This window comes from Elgaria multicarinata, chromosome 9, assembly GCF_023053635.1.
Source record: "Elgaria multicarinata webbii isolate HBS135686 ecotype San Diego chromosome 9, rElgMul1.1.pri, whole genome shotgun sequence".
In the NCBI taxonomy this organism is placed as follows: Eukaryota; Metazoa; Chordata; class Lepidosauria; order Squamata; family Anguidae; genus Elgaria; species Elgaria multicarinata.
Window position 1 is genome coordinate 25,384,969 of NC_086179.1, and position 20,609 is coordinate 25,405,577.

General features: G+C 42.6%; 1 protein-coding gene across 1 annotated transcript in view; it reads right to left on the minus strand.

Annotated features, from left to right (window-relative positions):
• Positions 1-19,165: 19,165 nt before the first annotated feature.
• TMEM178B (transmembrane protein 178B) overlaps positions 19,166-20,609 on the minus strand; it is a 301,611-nt gene continuing 300,167 nt past the window's right edge. The window contains exon 4 of the mRNA XM_063135067.1: positions 19,166-20,151. Coding sequence (XP_062991137.1) covers positions 19,901-20,151 — 251 coding nt within the window. The 3' untranslated portion in view covers positions 19,166-19,900. The remainder of the gene's footprint in view (positions 20,152-20,609) is intronic.

The window sequence follows — 20,609 nt, forward strand, 5'->3', positions numbered from 1 at the left end:
CCAGACTGGACACCATACATGGCTGGTAGACTATGCTTGGCTCGGTGAGTTATGAGTTATTCAGGTCCGAACAACAGGGATGCAGGTGATAGCCCTAAGTGCACATATCTGGAAAGAAGTTCAAATTTTATGACTCAGGCATAGAAGTTAGACACACCTTCAGTGTTTTTGTTAACGAAGGGCATTTCCAGATACTGTGGCTTACTCATGAGGACTGTGTAGTCATTGCTGAGTGATCCAGATGCATTGTGGGAGAATTACTGTACCAACCCTCAAACTACTAACGCATTGTCAGTAATCTGCAATTCCACCACGGGCATTATGCTGTGGGGGTGGCATTTCTGTGGATGTGAGAGGCACGTATTGGATAGTGCTCAACATGTTGTAACTTTATCGGCCTACCTCATTTCAGATCCTCATGAAATGTAAATGGTTTTCTCTATTTATTTCTTCTCTTCCCTCCCCCATCAGATGTTACAAGCTTACCTCTCCAGTACTCAACCACACACCTCCAACAGCCTGTTCATCCTCCTTCCCCCACTGCAAGGTTATCCTGATACAACAAAGTTATCCCTTCCCATGTACGCTATGTGGGGATGGGGATATCGCTAGCGCGAGTAAAGCACAAAAACTGTGAGCAAAAGGTCTAAGTTATATCCTAGGAACTGTAAGAAACTGCCAATTACCATCTTGGTTCCCATAATGGTGCTATGAGTTCACTTGCAACTCCGAGGTGTACTGAGTACAAACACCCCATCTGTAATTGCTGGAGCTACAGATGTGCTGTAGCACTGAGCACCATGTCAGAACCCCAGGCCAACTCTTCTCTTAAAATGATAAAATTGCAGAGAAGGTGAAATATTTCCGCAGGCAATTGCAAACTTCTATTGTGTTTGTTCTGACATGTTGGCTTAGGTAGTCCACACTGAAGTAGTAAAACTGCCCCAAAGCTGTAGCACTTCAGACAGTAGATAGGGACTGGGAGGCAAAAACTCCCTGCACAAGGAAAGCTCAGGGTCAGGGAGTTCTAACTTCACTTGCTCCCTGATATACGAGTTTGTCTATGTAGAGAATTAGTTACTTTCACTGGGAAGCATTCAATTACATGGCTTCTCCATTCTAAAGTGATCCAACACAAAGAGTTGCACCATGTGACCAGCTACTTGAGATAGCTGGGTCAAAGATTTATACACAAGTCTTCTTCCAAGAAGTAGGCACTTCTCGGGAGCAGGTGTGCCTTACAACAACTTAGAAAGAGAAAAAATGTGTGGGAGTAGGACGGAGACTGAAAAAACATGGAGAGCCAGCTTCTGAGAGAACATGTAGAGACCTTGAACAACCTTACTGAAGATGAAGTATCACTTTTGACAATAAATCATCTCCCTAGCCTACTGCCACAAAATACATTTATTGCGAATTGAGGAAACAACTACAGTGCATTCTGGGTCATACTGTACATTGTTCATACCTCGTACAAAGTGAGCCTTAGATGCCAACAAATGAGAACAATATTTTGTCTGTGCTCTGCCCTGTCTTCTAAAAGATATAACTAATCACATGAAGAGTGCACAACTTGAGGCTCACTGAGAGAAACTCACCTCACCAGCCCTATATTATGACTAACAGCGCCATAAAAGCTGGAGAATTCGGAGGGCTTTCACCTTGGAGGGAATGACATATGGGGTGCCAGGTTCATGCAGGACAGTGATAGGGGGCAGAACATTTTCCAGTGCTTTGTTTTTCAATGAAAAATTTTCTGTTTCATAAGTTCATTATAAAAATGAATCTATGCCATCTGCAAACACAGTACTAGGCAAGCTTTCAAAGTTGTAATTAATGGATAAAACCCAACATAAGTCCTACTTAAGTCCCATTCATTTCAATGGCTATACTCTAAGTAGGACTTACATTGGATTTTACCTCATGGCAGCGGGGTTTAGGTTCTAGCATACATATATGTTATTGAAATACATATGTAGAGTGAAATGGAACTAATAAATAGTGATAGCAAAATTTAAAGGTGGGCCAACAGCCTTATTGGAAGAGAGTTGAAACTGATGACAGGCTGTCAACATTTCACGCACATTTCTTTGAGTTGCTAAAATTAATTAGTATGCCAACAGTTTTCAGTACCTTTGTTTTTTCCTTAAATTTAAACAGTGTATGGGAAGTACATGGTGTTGTCTTTAAATTCCAATGAACATTTCTACAAAATACAACGTTTAAATCATATTATGTATCCTTTAATTTATTTCCTTAAGTATTGCAGGTGAAATGCTAGTGGTGTATTGGGACCGAAAATTAACATCAGGTACTTTTTAAAGCTTTGTTGTCTGCTAAATACAAGTAAAATAAATATGCTGAATTAGTTCTTTTTAGGGCATGTTGGACAATTTATAGCCTCCAGATTATTTGGTTTACAGCTCCCATCAGTTCTCACTAGGGCATCTGAACATTCTCTGATGCAAACTTAAAATCTCCCTATGCAAATGACCCTATGCAAATTGACCTAATTTACATTGGAAGACATTCTGGAAAATCCACATCATTGCTGGTGGGGATTCTAGGATATCTAGTCTCAGCCTTGATCCCTGATGGGAACAGATGCTCTATCCTGGACTGGGAGTGTCTACAGTCTCCGCTTTCCCTCAGCCCAAGGATAAGAGAAAGGGGGAGTTTGCAGTGTGTGCTACAATGGCTTTTTTGAGTCTGCAAATTGAACACTCAGAAAGTCTTTTAATGCTTTTCCGGTGTTTGATTGGCACAACCAAGAAGACTCTCCCCCACTCAGGGCAAACAGAAGCCCACCCTCATGAGTCATCCAGTGGATGACACATTTGTGAGGAATATCTAGAGTAGAAAATGTCTACTGACCTAGTGGCTAGGGCACAGAGAGGCAGCAGACTAGGTTTTCTTCTTTAAAGATTGTGCAGGAGGTTTTGGACTCAGATTCTTTGCTCAGATAAGTGATGATTTGAACCTTCCATTGAATGGTGAGGCACATCTTCATCTTTTTTGGGTACCATTTCTTTGCCCTGAACTAGCAGATGAGGTGTGACAAGGCCTCAATGAATTTAAGCTCTGTCAACTGTCATCCATACCAGCTGTCAGAGGTCACCCTATTTTCTCTTAAAGTGACTAAGACCACAATCCTATGCATGTTTAGACAGAAAAAAAGACCTACAAGTCCCAGCATTCCCAGTATGGCTGGCAGGGGAATGCTAGGACTTGTAGGAGTTTTGCTGTCCAAATATGCATAGGATTACACCCTAACTGTTGTCTCTTTATGATCCTTGTGATAGAGGGTGGGATACAAATGACTTAATAAATGTCTTAAGAAATAAAAGAAGTATTTGCAAGTTATCTATGCATTGCAATAGCAAACACAACTGTGGTGGGGTTCAACCTTTAAAGCTTTCAATGGCATGGGACCGGAGTATCTCAAGAACTGCCTCCCTGCAAATAAGTCTTCCTGAGAACTTTGTTCAACTTCTGAGGAGTTCCATTGGGTCCCTTCAATGTAGGACATACAGCAAGAGGGTATAAGTGATGGGGCTATTTAGGATGTGGCACCCAGGATTTGGAATAGCCTCCCAAGAGAGGTCCACCTGGCCCCATCACTGTTTGCCTATTTCAGCATGATTTTTCAGAATGCTGTTTTTAATAAAGATGTGTCAGCTGCTGCTATTGTTGCTTTTACTCTGGTTGCATTTTGGATAATGTAATTGCGATGTTACTGTTTTATTTTTATTTGTAAGCCTCGATGATGATGATGATGATGACGATGATGATTTTAGAAAAGTGGAACGTAAGCATGAGAAAATAAATAAGATAAATAGCAAATATTAATGCGCTGCTACACTTTATGAACATTTCCCCCCCTTTGGTATTATTCTTTGCCCTAGTAGCTGTCTCACAGTACATTTTCCTTTTCCAAGCCCCTTCAGATGCCTTCTAATTCAATTTAATGTACTCAGTTGCATTGTTAAATGTCGGTAACGTTGTGTGAAGTTTCCTGTTGAAAAGCAGACGATCGTCCCTGTTGCAAAGCATAGTAGTAATATAGTCATTCTAGACAGATGTCTGGAATCTTTGTTCATTTTACACTTTGTTCATTTTACACTTTTACATTTACACTTTGTTCATTTTATAACTTCAGACTGTTCTCCACTAACCCAGTCATTTGTGGGGACTTGCTGTAAAATACTTAAATTCATACAATGAAGCAATATTCCTAAATGGAGGCACGACAAGATTATCTGTAGTCACTGACTGAGATATATATCAAGTGTCGCAAAAACAGGCTTAAATTTTAAGAATGATCTGTTTAGCCCTAGTACTGTGCTGTTCTAATATCTCCAGGACTAATAAATCCTGATGTCCCATAAATCTGTACCAACTTTTGACTGCAGCTCCACAAATTCTGTACTAATGGTCATGGGTTACTTAATCTGAAAATGCCTGTAATTTCGTAAATGACTGTACAGTATGTGAAAAATACAGAAATTTGTGTTTCCCATTCATATCAGGCTCAAAAGAACAGTTTCTGCATTTACTGTTTTCAGCATAGATGCCCCTCATCAATTTTCTGTAACATTTCTTGCCTTAATGATTAGGAAGTTACATGTGATGGGTGTGTGTGTGTGTGTTTTAAAAAAATACAACTCAATCAGTAACAGATAACGCTTGCACAAATCTGTTGTATGGGCTGAATATACTACCTTGCTGTGACTTCATAATTCTTTCTGGCATCTCTGGCTCACTTCATTGCAAGAGCTATGTGCCTCTACAATTGCTTGGAAACAAACATTTTTTTTACTCTATTAACATGATTTTGATTAAACTTCTCCCCTAACTTCATTTCTTATGATCAAATGCCCTAGATAATGCATCAGCAAATCCCAGATTGCTTTCATAACCGATAGTGTAATTCATAATCAAAAGTTGTAATGGGGGGGGGACAACACAACCCACCCTCCCCAGCCTTTTATAATGTAGTCATGGAGGCATATAGGGTAAAATATCCTGGCAATACCAAACAAAGTTTTGTAATCAGTTTCAGATGCAAAATGCCTACTGTATACACACACACAACATTTTTCCAACCATAGGCCAGGGCTAGTGCATCATTTTCAGTTCGCACACTATGACGTTCTAGATCAGGGATGGGCAACTTGTAGCCCTCCAAATGTTTTGGCTTACAACTCCCATCAGCCCTAGGTAGCATAGACAATTGTGAGGATGATGGGAGTTGTAGGCTAAAACAGCTGCATACACAACTGGCCTCTAATTTGTTTATTTGTTTTTAACATATTTTTCCAACAGTGCAGTTCCAAACTCTTGAGGGCTGTTCATGTAACAGAGGATGAGTGTGGGTTGTTTGCTGAACTGCCATTTTAGCGTCAGAACCCACAACGTTTTTTTGCGGAGTTTCTTGTTAACCATGCAGTGTGGCTTGTTAACTTCCCTGAACAACCGAACAACAAACCATGCATTCCGATGGTGGCTTGTTCGAGAAAAATAAGCCACACTGCATGGTTAACAGGCTACCATGCAGAAAATGTCATGGCTTCAGATAATATGCTAACCCATGGTTCAACACCACCACTCACTCAACTCCGTGTATGGGTTAGAGTGTTGTGTGAACAGCTCTTTTTGTTATCTTAACTGGCTTTTGTAAGCCATAGTATTTCAACAAAGGTGCAATCATTTTTGTTTTTTTTAAAGATCCACAGACTTTTTTTGATTCTCAAAACTGCAGTTTCATTTGCTATATTTACAAAACGAAGACCTTAAGACTGCTATCCTGTGCATATCTACTCAGAAGTAAGCCCCACTGAGCCCAATGGGGCTAGCCCCCAGATAAATATGTATATGATTACTGCTTTTGAGTAGTGTTGTTTCTGCCAGATTTGGAATATATTTCCCTACTATATTAGCCATTCCTAGAAACAACTGCAACAATTCTTTCTCTGTTGATGCAAATATATTATCTATGGCTCATGCCCCTTGGGTGACTAGTGAACTACTGAAGTGGCTAATTTGTAGAAGCTCTTCAGTATTTGATATTTATGTTTGCTATTGTATGAAAGGAGCAATATGATAATATCAGGCTGCTCTCTTATACCCACTTACCTGGGAGTAAGCCCCATTGAACTCAGTAGGACTTGTCCCTGAGACATATAGGATTATGCTGTTAATGTTACTTTAAGAGAACAGAATCTTGTAGTGCCATGATAGTTGCAAATAACAGCACCACCACCAACCCCACAATAAAAATGAGAAATTCTAACATAGGGAAGAAACAAAGTCTGAGTGTAAACAACCTATATTTTGCTTTTCAGAATATCTTATGCAAATTTGGACAAATAAGTCCATCTAACTGAGGCGACATTCCATACAGTGGATGTTCCCAAACCCAGATTTCTGTAGAAACTGGCTGGATTCAACAAGTTTCTACAAACACAACCATATTCTGCTCCATCTGATGAATTTTGCAACAATGAGAGCAGTTACAGAATCTACAGGACCTTGCATTTGATGTGGCATTGCTCTCTGACAGGTCACCAGCAGTGCATTGTAGCAGAGTCAGGACTGAAGACACAACCCAAGTCTCTACTATGCTCTGCTGGATAGAATTTACTCACAACCAACAGGCCAAGTTTATATGTGCAGCAGGATCAGGTGATAACATTTTTCTTAGACTGTATCACATCAGACTGGGGGTGGTGGTGGTGGGGGTGATGGTTTCCCAAAGCAGATTCTCAGACAAATTCTCAGTCAGTAGAAAACTAGCATATTGGTGGTGGTCCTCTTTTCCAGAGGACAGTCCTCTATTTGATAGGCTGTCTTGTCCGATGGAGCTTTAAAGATAAATGGGCAGTATCCAATGGAGCACAACCGCCAATGTAAATTATGTTGCATGAGTGTAAACTACACTAGCACAATGCCATTAACATGAAGTGAAATGACAGTTTCTTGAAGAACATGCATTACATTGCGCCAGAGCAGTTTACACAAGTGGAATGTAACCTAGATTAGCAGTTGGATACTGCCCAAAGAACCATAAGAGCTGTTGCCCATCACCAGTTAGCACCTGGACAGCAGAATGAACAGGTAGACTCATAGATCACCTGATCACAGTCTTCCCCACTATGGTGAGATGTACTGTATTTCTATTTCAATTATACTGAGCTGTATTTCTATTTAAATTATAACAATTCTTTCTGAATTTGCATCTATGTATGTGTGTTAACACATGCAGGGATTTTTTCCCCTTTGTTTTTTGCAAGCTGGTGTCCTCTTTTGTCCACTTTTTGGAGGATGAATGTCTTCTTTTTTGGTGATTTGTAAGTGGATACTCTATTCATGGCATGCTATGTTTCAAGGGAGCTGTCCCCCCTCCCCAATCCTCTGGAGGGGCATTCATACATGTGACTCTCAATTTACAGCCAGAAGTGGGACAGTCCAGGTGCAGTGTTACCACGTGATTCTGCTGAATATATAAACCAGGATTGAATCTTATGTCATGGGGACAGTGGGATATTCAATTATTTATTACATTTCTAATCTACCCAATAAACAGTATTCTCTGTTGCTGCATTTTAGGCCCCTCCACTGTTGTAGGAATCCAGAAATCACATGGGAGAGATGAAGTCACCCTGGGAAAGACAAGGCCGGATTAGGGTTGGGGCTGCATTTGTGGGATTCTTTTTATGTGACTCTCCCACTTGGTTTCTACATCCCTACATTACCGCAGCAGTGTGAGATCAAGATACGGGAGGACCAACAGCCATGCCATTTCTGGAATGTACGGATTTGGCTTTCAATTGCTAATAACAGCTGGTTTCGTGCTGTGTCGCTCCTGAAAGGAGCAGATAGGGTCTTTCGATAAAGGATGGGAGAACCAAATCAGGTTAAAAATGTTTAGATACATAGAATTCCATTTGTTGTTGCTTCCTTGGATAGCATCATAAGGTCACTTGCTGGGGAGATAAACTGTGATAGAACCCTTTTGGCGAGCACGCTTCTTGGCCAAGGTCAATGCAGCAGATGAAGGATAACCCAACAGGAGCAGATGCTTGGAACAGCATCATAAAACAATTTGTTGGAAAGAACACTTCGCCTCTCCTCACTTTCTCCCCAATAAACTTTTATGACATTGACTTTATTATGACACAGAGACCTTACAAGCCTTTCAGAGACAGTCCCCCCCCCCTTTTGACAGCGATACATGCAAACGGTTTGCTTTAGAACCGGTGGCTTCTATGGGGAAAGGAACGATGACGGAAGCTTCAATGCTCTTTATCTCCCTCACCTCTTCAGCAAAGAGGGAGAACCAGTGAGGCAGTTTTGGGGGGCGGTCTCGAAAAATTCCTTAGGCAAAACGGACGCTGCATCTTTGAATCACTTGGAGATTGAATCCCCCCTTCCCTCCCCTTCCTCTTCCTCTCCCCACCAGTTCACAATTTTAAGTTTGTACATTTTTTTTCTTTTCTTTTTTTACAGGCATCTGGATCCGAATACAGTCACACATGGAAGATGCTGATATGAAAATGGAATAGAAGCTCCTCTATTTATAGAAAACATTTTCATGAGATTGAGAAAAGGAGAGGGAGGAGAGAGAGAGAGAGAGAGAGAGAGAGGGGTATTGCAGGACAATGAATGGTGGGGAAGGTAGTGGGGAAGGAGGAATTTGACTGAGGAGATAGCTGTGATCAGGGCCATCCTAAAGGCACTTCTACATGGGGCCTATATCACACACTTTTACTAAGGCCTCTGCTTCCAGATTCTTTGCTGGTTTAAAATCAGCTCCTTTACACATGCTTTTTTTTGCCAGCAGTTTCCTTTTTCTGTCTTTCTCTATGTTTCGTTATACAACCACTAGATGGTGATATGGTATAGCAGAATTACGCAATTAGACGAGGCTCTCTTTCCACAATTTCTATTTAATACCAGACTTTCTTCCTTAGGAAAAAAATGTGATAATGGTTGCTAAGCGCGGGAGAGGCCCTGGAGGATGACAATGATATGTAAAGGACTGCAAAGTACTGTGAGGAAGCAATCGCAAGCATGAAGTAAAAGCCTCATGTGGAAAGCCTCCAAAACATTTTGCTGTCTGTGGTGAAGGAGATGATGGTGTTTCTGCCCATTAAAGGTTAAGAAGTGGATTAGATTGGTAGTTGGCTCTTACTTTGACTGTGGTAATAGGCCAGTGTGTCCCCTGGCACCTGGTGGCAGTAGGCTGGCTTACATCATGTCTACAGGCCATGAGACAGCCCTGGCATCTCACTGCCACTCCCTGCTCCTTAACATTATGCTGCCTGAGGCGGCTGACTCACTCTACCTAATGGTGTAGGACTGGGTAATGCAATCCTCACAGATGGGATATGACCTGCAGGGACTCTCCCTCCGCATCCTGCATGATGCAAAAACACCTACACTGGCCAGTATGTGTGTGTGTGTATATACACACTTGTGTGAGGGAAATACTTTTGCAGACTCTGCCCAATGCATTGGAGAGGCATGCATACTCTTAAGGACAGCTAGGTAACAATAGTTGTGGTCTACTTGGCCAATCCAGGACAAACTTGTGGAAGTGCTGGAGTCTTTGAAGAATTGTCCCCTCGCAATTTCATTGGTAGTTAATGTCTGAGTGCTTTATTACGACAGTCCAGATTCCCAACGGGTTGGATTCAGGAAACGTACCCCAGTCCATTACGATTTACAAAGAGGTCATGAGCCCAAGAGGGTTGAGAAGTGGGGATGGAGGAATCTGTCAATTTCTGTTTCTCCCCATTTCTAATTTTTCCTATCTTAAAGTTTGGTTTGTCTCGAACACTGAGAATCTTTCCAGTCTTAAGTTCAGTTCATCCCAAACTTCTGGGATTATTATTATTATTATTATTTTGGAAGTTTGCATGCAATTCATAAGCATTTCATGCACACTTCTCCTAATGCATACATCTATTTTTATTGGAGAACTGCATTGCAAAATGCAGAAGAATTGCATCTTTGGAAGGATAACTGAGTTTTGGGCGCATAGTGGATCTGCGGCAAAATTAGGTAAGTTGACATTAGAAGGCAAACTGAACAAATTCCCCCTCCATTCCTATTGAGAAAGTCTTGATATTTGGGGATATCAAATACATGATGTATGACATTTGTGATCAGCTATCATGATGACTTTTTCTTTTGTCTGAGTAGAGCTCCTGCGGTCCCAAATTGGATCAGGGCCATGGGGCTGGGGTGGGGGGGAATGAAAATTACCCCTGCACATACATTTATACACCCACACCCACAGCACTATTCTGTAATTTAAATGATGTCCCCAGGTCATAAAGCTGCTATTAGCCGTGGAAGGGGAAAGGGGCAGGTACAGGACCTGCCTTTCCACTCCCACCTCAGTTAATTGCAGCTTCAAGAGGGGAAAATGTAAGATGAAAAAGCTGGTGCAAGAGATGGGTTAAAAAAAACACCCTCCATTGCTTCAGCCCCAATGCAGCCTGCTATAAGTAAATGTAAAAGACATTGGGAAATCTGATCACGGATCTGCTACATAATCTGTAGGCTGGTCCACTAGTATTTCTTTCCCAGCACAGTGGTACCCAGGTGAGATAATGTTACCTGAGCATTACAAACCTACGGGGGCAGGAATGGGGACAGGCATGGGAGGGCATCCGTGGCCATTGTACATGCTGTTGGAATTGGCTTCCTGCTAAAATCATTAATTGGTCAGTCAGTATTAATCAATCAATTTAGTACAAATTAAAACCGGGGAGCTTTAAAAAGCAGAGCTGTGCCCTATGAAATAGGCATTTGGGGCAAGTCGTGCGTCGGGGGATCATTGATACACATATAACGCAGGCAATTTCCAAATGATAAATCATCTGTCTATATTGCTTAGTCCAGAGAAACTGTTATCTTCATTCAAATAGATTCTCAACACAATTTCTCTCTCCCTCTCTTACACACACACACACACACCGGTCTGTGAAATGCTGCTGTATTCCATCCAATCAGTTGAAATCCAGATAGTTGAGCTAAGAAAAAATGTCATGGGTCAAGACAGGACAGCCTTCTCCAACTCAGTGCCCTCTGGATGTGCTGGACTACAACTCCTATCATCCTCAGCCAGCAGGGCCAATGTCTATGCTGGCTGTAGGTGATGGTAGTCCAATACATCTGCAGAGCACCAGGTTATATAGGGGGACAGCAGCTGTTTACCAAATGGAAATGTTTATGGTTGTACAGGCAACCTCTTTATTGTCTGGTCATCTGTACTCTCTTGCTAAGGGGGGGGGGGCATTTTCTTTAATGTCTTGCCCTGGCCCCAGGTATGGTGAAATCAACTGGCCTGCCAAGTGATTTACATTCACACTATGGAAAAATTACCACTATGGTTAATGGTTGGCTGTGTACACCCTTGTTCTAAATCATGGGTGGGCAATTCATGGCCCTCCAAATGTTTCAGCCTACAACTCCCATCAGCCTTAGCTGGCATGGCCTAGGGTGAGGGGAGTTGTAGGACAAAATACCCAGAGGGCAACATGTTTCACAGTCCTGGTCTAAATCAAACCTCTCCCAAAACTAAGGAGGGCTTGCAGTTGAAATAGGGTCCAACAGACATACAGAATTAGGCCATATCCATACCACAGAACTGGTTTCAAAGTTATTTCCTCTCCCTAGGGAACACTGAAAACTAGTTCAGTGTAGATGGCTAGGCATCTCAAACAGAATTCTCAGCACCTCCACTAAACTATGATTCTCCAGGGATTCAGGTAGGATTCCTTCCTAGCCCTACCTGGAGATGCTGGAGATCTTCTGCATATAAAACATGTGCTCTATCACACTGAGCTTCAGCCCTTCCCTGACAGACTTTCCTTGTTCTGGCAAGTGATGGAGGGAAAAACAAGGCTTTCAAGTTTTACTACCGTTTGTGACAGATTAGCACAGAATAAGAGAAATAATCAAGCAGAGGCTGAATAAGTTCCCTTTCTTTGATGGCGTTCCTACTTCACCCTAGCAGTGTAAATGGTAACATTTCTTGGCCAGATTGTTTGCATTTCTAATGAAAAGCTGGAGGTTGAAGACCTTTTCTTAAGGCTCAACATGTGTAACAAGATGAACCTCTGCAGTCTGAAGGGAGCAAGCACCACTGAGCTCAGTGGAGGTTACTCTCAGGGATCTATGCCTAGAATTATAGCCAGGCTGATTAGAATAAACATCTTTACTGCCTCACTTGGTGGTGGTGGTGGTGGTGGTGGTGGTGGTGTGCATGTCTGCATACAAACTGTGAAGATGAGCTCCTGTAGGGCTAGACCTTTCATGAGGTGGGGTGGATCCCCTGTCTCAAGCAGTGGATCCCGAAGGGCAGTGGATCCCATGTGTCCCAGATTGCTGCCAGCAAAACTGCACACCCCACCCATTTCTCCAGAAAGCCCTGCTGGAGTGGCTGGCAGGACTCTCAGGAGCGCCATCCACCCGATGCCTTGCTGGTATTGAGTCGGTTGACCGTCTGGGAAGCCCTGCCAGCTGCTCAGAAGAGAGAGTGGTCAGTGCGCCTCTCCAGATGCCTTGCTCGAGGGGTCCTGCCTTAGAGCGAAGCATTGGCGGGGTGGTGGCCCATGTGATAGCCTGCACTGCTGAGGCACAGGCAGTCTCTAGGACCACCTTCTCCCACCTCTCAGGAAGGACCCCCTCAAGCAAGGCACCAAAGGAGGAGAGAGGCTCATAGTGTGCTGCTGCCACCATTGCCACCACCTATTGCTGCCACCAGGAGGGGAGGGAACAGTGGGGGTAGCTGTCCTTGTGACTGTCGATGTTGCCACCACCAGCATACCCAGCTGGACAGCACAGACAGCTGGGAGTGGAGAACTAATGTTAATTGTGAGACTAGGGAAGGGGGGAGCCAATAAGGAACGAAAGAGGCCCCACTAGAGCTGAAAAAGGCAGGGTCACAGGGTCCTATTGCAGGGCTTAGGGGGAACCGCTTATAGGCTGGGAGTTGAATTCTTTTTCAGAGAAGTTCTCAGGGGCTGGATTCCAGTGGTGGGCAGGGCTGGAGGAAAAGGAGGCGGGGCCAAAAGCAGAAGGATTGGGGCCCCAAACACAAGAAGTAAAAAAACTTCCTGCATATGGTAACTTAAAGCTCTTACTGCCAGAAACTCAGTCTTAGGAGAAGCATTTGAACCTTTTAAAATGGGGGATGACGACTGGGAATTACCGCCATATGATTGGGGGGAATGGAAAGAGGTGTGTGGCCTTCTGGGGAACCCCAGAGGGCCAGATTGGGACACAAGGAAGGCTGGGTTTGGCCCCTAAGCCCAAAGTTACCCACCCTAGTCATATTGGCTTTATGTTAAATTTGATTTAGTTTATTATGTTTTTGTATTGTTATGATTTTATGGAATGCCTTGGGTGTCTTGTCTCAAGATGGAAAGGTAAGATGATGATGATGATGATGATGATGATGATGATGATGATGATGATGAATCATCAGTGGACGCATGGTAGGCAGTAAGCATTTTCCTCTTGCACCTGCGCTGTCAAAATGACTAAAGCAAAAAGCCCAGACCTAACTCTTGGAAGTCTATGGATTTTATGAGTATTACATGGGATTAAACCACTGGTGGGTCAGATATGCACCAAATTACTTTCATACATACATAGAAGCAGAGTGTAATTACTGTGCAGACTTAGTTAGGCCAGAATGTATTGATTTCATTACATGGAAATTTGCCCTGCGAAACGTCAATCTCATTGTAAAAGAGCTTTACCAGTGCTGGGTTTTCCGATATAACATAAACTGCAAAATTAAATGCTATTCTATGCAGAAGGGTGTGTGCCTGCGTGTGTGTGTATGTGTATGCGTGTGTAGCTAGCTCTGTGTGTGTGTGTGTGTGTGTGTGTGTATAGATGTCGTATTTTGATCTTATAATAAAGTAATTTAAGTCACTGCAGTAGGAGAAAGCCTAAAAGTCCCCCGGTTTTTACTATTTCATATCAGAAGCGAGAGCAGAAAATGTGTAGAAGATCAAATGACAAATCCATGAAGGAAGACACTAAAGTGATGGAAATTGCTCTGTAAAAATAGTAATGGTTCAAATTAGGTGTCTGAGTTTCCTTTTGGCTCCCGAGAGTTATAAATAATTCAGCTCATCCAAACCGAAGGCTTGTTGTGAAGGATTCCAGCCTTTTCCCTGTGTGGCCTCTGTTGCCACACAGCATCTGTCTGATGGAAGTGCAGCTTCATCCTGCAAGCCAGATAAAACCAGCTTCTTATTACTCCACTCTGTAGTTGTTATAGCTCAAGGAGACCCAGTGGCAGCTGGTGGCTCCAATATCAGTGGGGCAGCGAGTCCGTTTTGGGAGCTAGTCAGAACTCTAAAGGAGCTATCTAAAGTGCCGAACTTATGTTGGGGCAGGGGGTCTGACACCTTGGTTCTGACTGAAACCCAGAGCGGCTTCACTGCCTTAATGACATCACAGCAATCAGCGTCCAGTGGTGAGACCCTCTGATGAGAGGAAAATAATTTTGGGAAATGATGTGAAAAAAGAAGGCATGATTGTCAAGCTTGCATTGTTTGGTTTTGCTTCATTGTCCGGCCTAAGACATTTTGCAGCCTGAGTTGAAAGACAAGATGGCGCCCCTCCCCATTCCACACACAGTTCTGTCTTCCGTAACCTCCCTGCTCACCTTTCCTAATGATGGGATTGGCCCTTTTTGTGTGTGTTTTAAGTGCTTCACTGGCTCACGATAAACTCTCTCCTTCTCTGAACCAGGATTCCATGTGCACTCCCATTGCTGGCTCCAGTATTTTGAGGGCCCTGGGGCAAGACACCTCCAGTGGGGTGTTCCTCCTCTTTCTAGTCATTGCTGCCATTTCTTTGCTTGTCAGGCAGAGAGCCAATGAGAAAGTAGGATGTGGCATATACTACTACTCCTTCTCACCACCACCAGTGTCTCGGCCAGAATGAGAGGCAGGTGAACAAGCAGGTTGTAATAATGATAAGAGAAACAAGTCCAGGGGGCTCTTCTCATTGGACCCCTGATGGGGTGTGGGCCCCTTGGCCAGTGCCCAACCATGGCTATCCTTGGTGCTGCCTTTGTGCACCCCAATGCATGTGCAAAAGTCCTGTGCATGGAAAGGAACGGAAAGAAGAGAGAAGTCACATCTCAGGATGCTGGAATACATTTTATTTTCCCAGCATCCTGAAATGTGGTTTCTCTTCATTGTGGGATTGTAATGGATGCTTTCCAGTATTTTTTATATTCAAAGGAAGCGATGTGAAGGCCTGGGACATACCTGGAACCCCTAAACTTTTTTTAAAAAAAACCTCTGATGTTTTTCTTCTCCCTATGCCAAAGATAAAAAGGCCCTGGGGGGAAGGTATTTTTGTTTTTTAAATCCAGTTGCCTCCATTTTTTCCACAGGCCTTCAAATCTCTAGACAAGGGGCAGCAGTCAGGAAGAGTATAGTGGCAGATAAAGGCCAGTTCAGAGCACTCCTCGCTTGATCGCTTGGAGGGCGGATTGAACCATCCAGGGATTTAACTCCACATAGAACATCAGATCACCTGATGTCAACTCCAATGGGATGCTTTTCAATGAAGTTGGTTCATGTCTGCCATTGCAAGTCATGTCCTTTCAAATGTTCAATGCATGTCTAAAAACTTTTCTTTTTTCTAAAGCTTTTAAAACTTGATTTTGATCTGACTTTTTTACTGTTAGTTTTACTCTACCCTGTGCCTGTTTGGTGCATTCTCTTCCCCTTCTTATTGTTTTATTATGATTTTATTAGAATGTAAGCCTATGTGGCAGAGTTTTGCTATTTTACTGTTTTACTTTGTACAACACCATGTACATTGATGGTGCTATATAAATAAATAAATAAATAAATAAATAATAATAATAATAATAATAATGTCTGTGTGTGCAGACAGAATGGGATCATGAAGGTGGTCCCTTGTCTGCTTGACATGTTGATTTTGAAGGTCTGCATAGATCCTAGGCACATACATATTTATTTATTCATTTATTTATTACATTTATCTCCCACATTCCTTCTGTCATGGAACTCAAGGTTCCATATGTAGGATTCCCAAGCAGTCTCCCATCCAGCCACTGACCTGGCCCAGACCTGCTTAGCTTCAACAAGACAACTGCTTGACTTTCAGCATGGAAGTGCAGAGTTCAGGGAATAGGGCAAGGGATTCTGGTGAAATTCTCCCGAGTCAGGCTTGGAAATGATTTACTGCAGTTGTTGTAGTTCTTGGGGAAACTGCATCTCCCATGAGAAACTGGGTCCAAGCATGCTGATGCGCTGTGTATCAGTGAACCAGCAAGCCAAGATGCTGCGGGTGGATGGGTAGTAGGCAAAAATCTCCTTCTTTTCCTCTATCCATGCACATTGTCTTTCCCAGTGTCCAACAAGATAAGGTCTTAAGGGACGGAGAGTGTTTGGGAGTGTGGAGGACCGGCAGGGAGTGGATTTGGGGTAATGGAGAGCAGGGATGGACCAAGAGACTTTGCTCCCTGAGGCAAAGGACAAGAAGATGACCCCTCCCATTCCATGGCAGAGATTCTATCCTAACACTGATACCTGAAGGCAGTAGGCTAACTTAGGAGGCACAGAACAGGTCCTGTGTCTCGCAGGTCTCTCCTCCAACACCTTGCCGCCATCTCCCAGCTTCTGCTGCCTGAAGTGACTGCTTCACTCTGCCTAATAGTAGGGCTGGCCCTGATGGAGAATGCTGGCAGGAGGCAAGGAAGTTTTATTTTCCGAGCCTTGGCTTGACTTGGGAAATAAACCAAGTTATTTCCATTTCTTTAAAGAAAAAATAATTCATGTATTTCTGAGGGAGGGATGGATGGAAGCAATCTTGCCCATTGCCAGGAGGGACAGTGGATGTGATGACACCCTCTCCCCAAATCCATATTAACGTAACAATTAAAGGACTCTGTGGTTGAACAATCAAGTAATGAGAAATCAAATCACTAAATTCAACTGTTGGCAGGCATTGATAAAGGGCTTCCTACCACCTTAGAGTGAATCTGGGGTTTCATAGACATCATATATCCATCTTCCCCTAACCTCAAGGGATGTACAAATGTATCCACTTTAGCTGAACACAGTCTTTTCCCCTGTCCACCTACTAGCCTGCTTTGCTCCTGAAACCTTCTGCAGTACTAAGAGCATTGATATACGTCTCTTGTGCTGGCCAAGGTAGCCGTATTTTAAATTCCCCGCTATCTGAGGGAAACATGGCCTTTCCCCCACCCCATGTCTATACAGAGTAAATAGAAAAACATCTTCCACACTGGGAATGCTCTATGCAGTTAATGACATCCTGTTGCTGTACTTTGCAGTGACTATAACCTTTTATTATAAAATGGAAATTTATTTGATTCATATCGGATGATTCTAATCTGCATTGAGGGTTGTTTGGGACCAAGGACAGGACATATATTAGACAAAAATACAGCAACGCCCTCAATTTGCTTGGGATCCATTCAGCCTGTTTGTTAATCCAACAAAAGGCACATAAATAAAAATACAGCCTTCCTGCTCCAATTATGAGTCAACAAATAATTGACCTTTGGTCTAATACTATATCTGTTAGCCTCTGCTTGAAAATTGAGCACTAAGTAATGAAAGGGGTTTCTGGACTGAGTCAGGGGAGGGAAAGGATGATCAAACTAAGGGACCCTAGTATGATTGAGATTCCAGCATACACACTTACTCTTACATACATCCTAAAATGAAGTAATGGATCATTTGCTTCCTTGTTTCATCTTTTGTCATTAGCCTTCTGATAACCTTTATAATTGCCAATCTTTGCTGGAGAAGGTTGAATTGGCACAAATGGGTGAACTGAAAACTTGGGAGTGAGGGATATTTATTCAACTGAGGAGAGGACAATTCTTATTGTTGATAAAGAAAATAACAAGTGGCAAATTTAAACGGAACTTCCAAATTGTGATTTCCTTGCATGTGGAGATAGGCCTAAAGAAAGACACTATTTCTTAATTGGTTCAAATCAGTTAGGAAAAAACAGTTTTAATTGCCTTGTGTAAATTATTATTATTATTATTATTATTATTATTATTATTATTATTATTATTTTAATAAGCAGGGAACTTCTCTAATAACTGTTTCCTCTGTGAATGGGAAATAACAAATTGGCTACTCCAAGGGATGTTATAGTGATGTCGTTCTCTGTCAACCTTCAGTCAATGAAAGCTAATGTGCATTACCTACTCCTTAATATTTATTTATTTCACCCAATCTACCACCCCTATATAGGGACTATGAAGTTCATGAGCCATCTGTGTTTTTTCTTTCTTTCTGGGAGACAGAAATGTTATCACAGCACAATCAAGAATATTAGCAAGCCCACAATCTTTGGCATGAAGGAAGGTGGGAGGAATCAGGTCTATAGAGGGAAACACAGAAGGAGAAAAGAAACAAGAAGAGGGAAAAAACGCCAGGAAGGAGGGAGCGTCCGAGTTGAAGTGTCACAACCACACCATACAAGCTTTGAGTTGATGGGAAATGGATTTGCATTCTCTGCCTCCAACCCCTTCTGCTCCAAATACAAGGAGGTATCTGGTGAAATAGGGTAGCTTCTAATTTGTCTAATTTGGGGGGTACAGGGACATAGCAAGAGGCACAGCTTATCTCTCATCACCAGCCCTCAGTTCAGAAAAAAACCCCACCTCCCCTCCACAATGGCGTTTACCCTGTTGTCTATAAAATGGCGGCAACAACAGCAAAATCTCCACCCAAACGCCTCCTGCACAATCACCCCAAAGACCAGCCAACCATGAGGCCACCTCCCCTCACCCCACACTACCAACAACGCCTTCTCACTCTCTCGGTACGTTGAATTTCCAGCTTTTCCATGGCAAAGGAAAACGCACGCAGAACAAAATCCAGCCAATGAGACTTGTCACCTCAGAACAGATGCATTCCCTCATCCACAAGTCACGATGCCTTTTGGAACAAACACAGCTAGGATGGTTTGGTAAGATGATCACATTGCAATGTTTGAATCTGTTTTCTTTTTTAAAAAAAAATATGGGGGAGGTTAGAAGGAAGGGAGTTATACACACATGTATCACAGCATTTTAGTGAGGCTTTCTCCTGAATTTCTGCCAGCAGTTCAGCCTCATCAGTAAGCCTGGATATAAGGCAGCTGGGAGTTGAAAACAGCATCACTGGAGCATCCATTGAATCGTCCTCATTTGCTGCTTTGTTCTGTAAGATTCTTGATCCCCCGCCCCCCAAAAGTTTAGCAAAGAAAGGAAACCCTTTCTTAATGTTCTATTTCATTCCCTTTTGTTGTAAGTCAGAGATAATAATAGGCAAGATTTGTGTTTTGTTTTGTTTTGAAAGAGGAGAGTGTGCAGGAAGGGAGATTCTGAAGATGGCCTTGAGGAGGTTACATTTTAGAGAGGTAACTCAAATGTTTGATTTATTTCCTGTTTGTATTTCCCCAATTTGCAACAGACAAGACTGTGTTTTCGTTTTTGCGTTCGCTTCCTGTACAGACCTGGTATCACATACGTACATCAAGACAACCCTTTCCCCCTCCCAACCACATCCCACCCAACTGGCAGTAGACAGATGCAACAATATGTTCACTTGACTTTTGAATTGGGATGCTGAAGATTTTTAACAATGAGATGGAAGAGCAACGTTGCAGAAAAGCTATTCCCACCTCCAGGAGAAAGAACGAGAGCAATACAAAGTCTGAAGAGAAGATGTAGGCGCCATATTGGACTTCACTCTATCTTGGCACTGGCATCCATTTGAGATCTATATATATGTTTATGTATAATATATATATATTTATATTTATAATATGTATATTTATAGGTTTGTTTGTGTTTGTTTTAGCACACTGTCCCATTCTCAGGTCTCGATTTAGGGCAGTTGGTCCTGGGGACAGGTTGAACAGAGGGGGCCAGTGTGCAGAAGAAGCCGGAGATCAAAGTAAGACCCAGGCCTCCCCATGCACAAAACATTGACCAGCCATAGCCGTGGCTGATGTCGTCAGGAAGTCCATACAGGTACCGGGGGTATCGGGAGAGCTCGAAGTTGATTCCAGCTACGCATGTGCACAGTGAAATGATGCAGAAGGTTCCTGGAGAAGGAGAAGAAAAGAAAAAAAGGGGGGAAGGGGGAGAGGATGAAGAAGGATTAGATTTATAATTCATAGTCCTGGTATTACCCTGCAAAACCCTAAATAACTTGGGGCTGAATTACCTGAAAAATCATCTTCTTCCATAAATAGCTGCCTGGATCCCAAGATAATGTTTTAGAGGCCCTTTCTACAAGTGCCCTTGCTGAATGAGTTGGCTAGCTACTAAGGACCTTTTCAGTGGTGGCACCGTGGCTGTGTAATACCCTCCCCAGAGCAGATTGCCTAGAAGCTACTGTATGTTGTGGTCTTTATGGCTCCTGGTGAAGACTTTTTATGTTCCCAGGAGTTTTAGTCCTTCAGGGTTTTTTTTAAAAATGTATTAATGCCTTTTTAGAACTTTGCACCACTGCTGGATTTTATCTTGGGTTTTTAACCTTGGTTTTATTCTGTTTTGAACA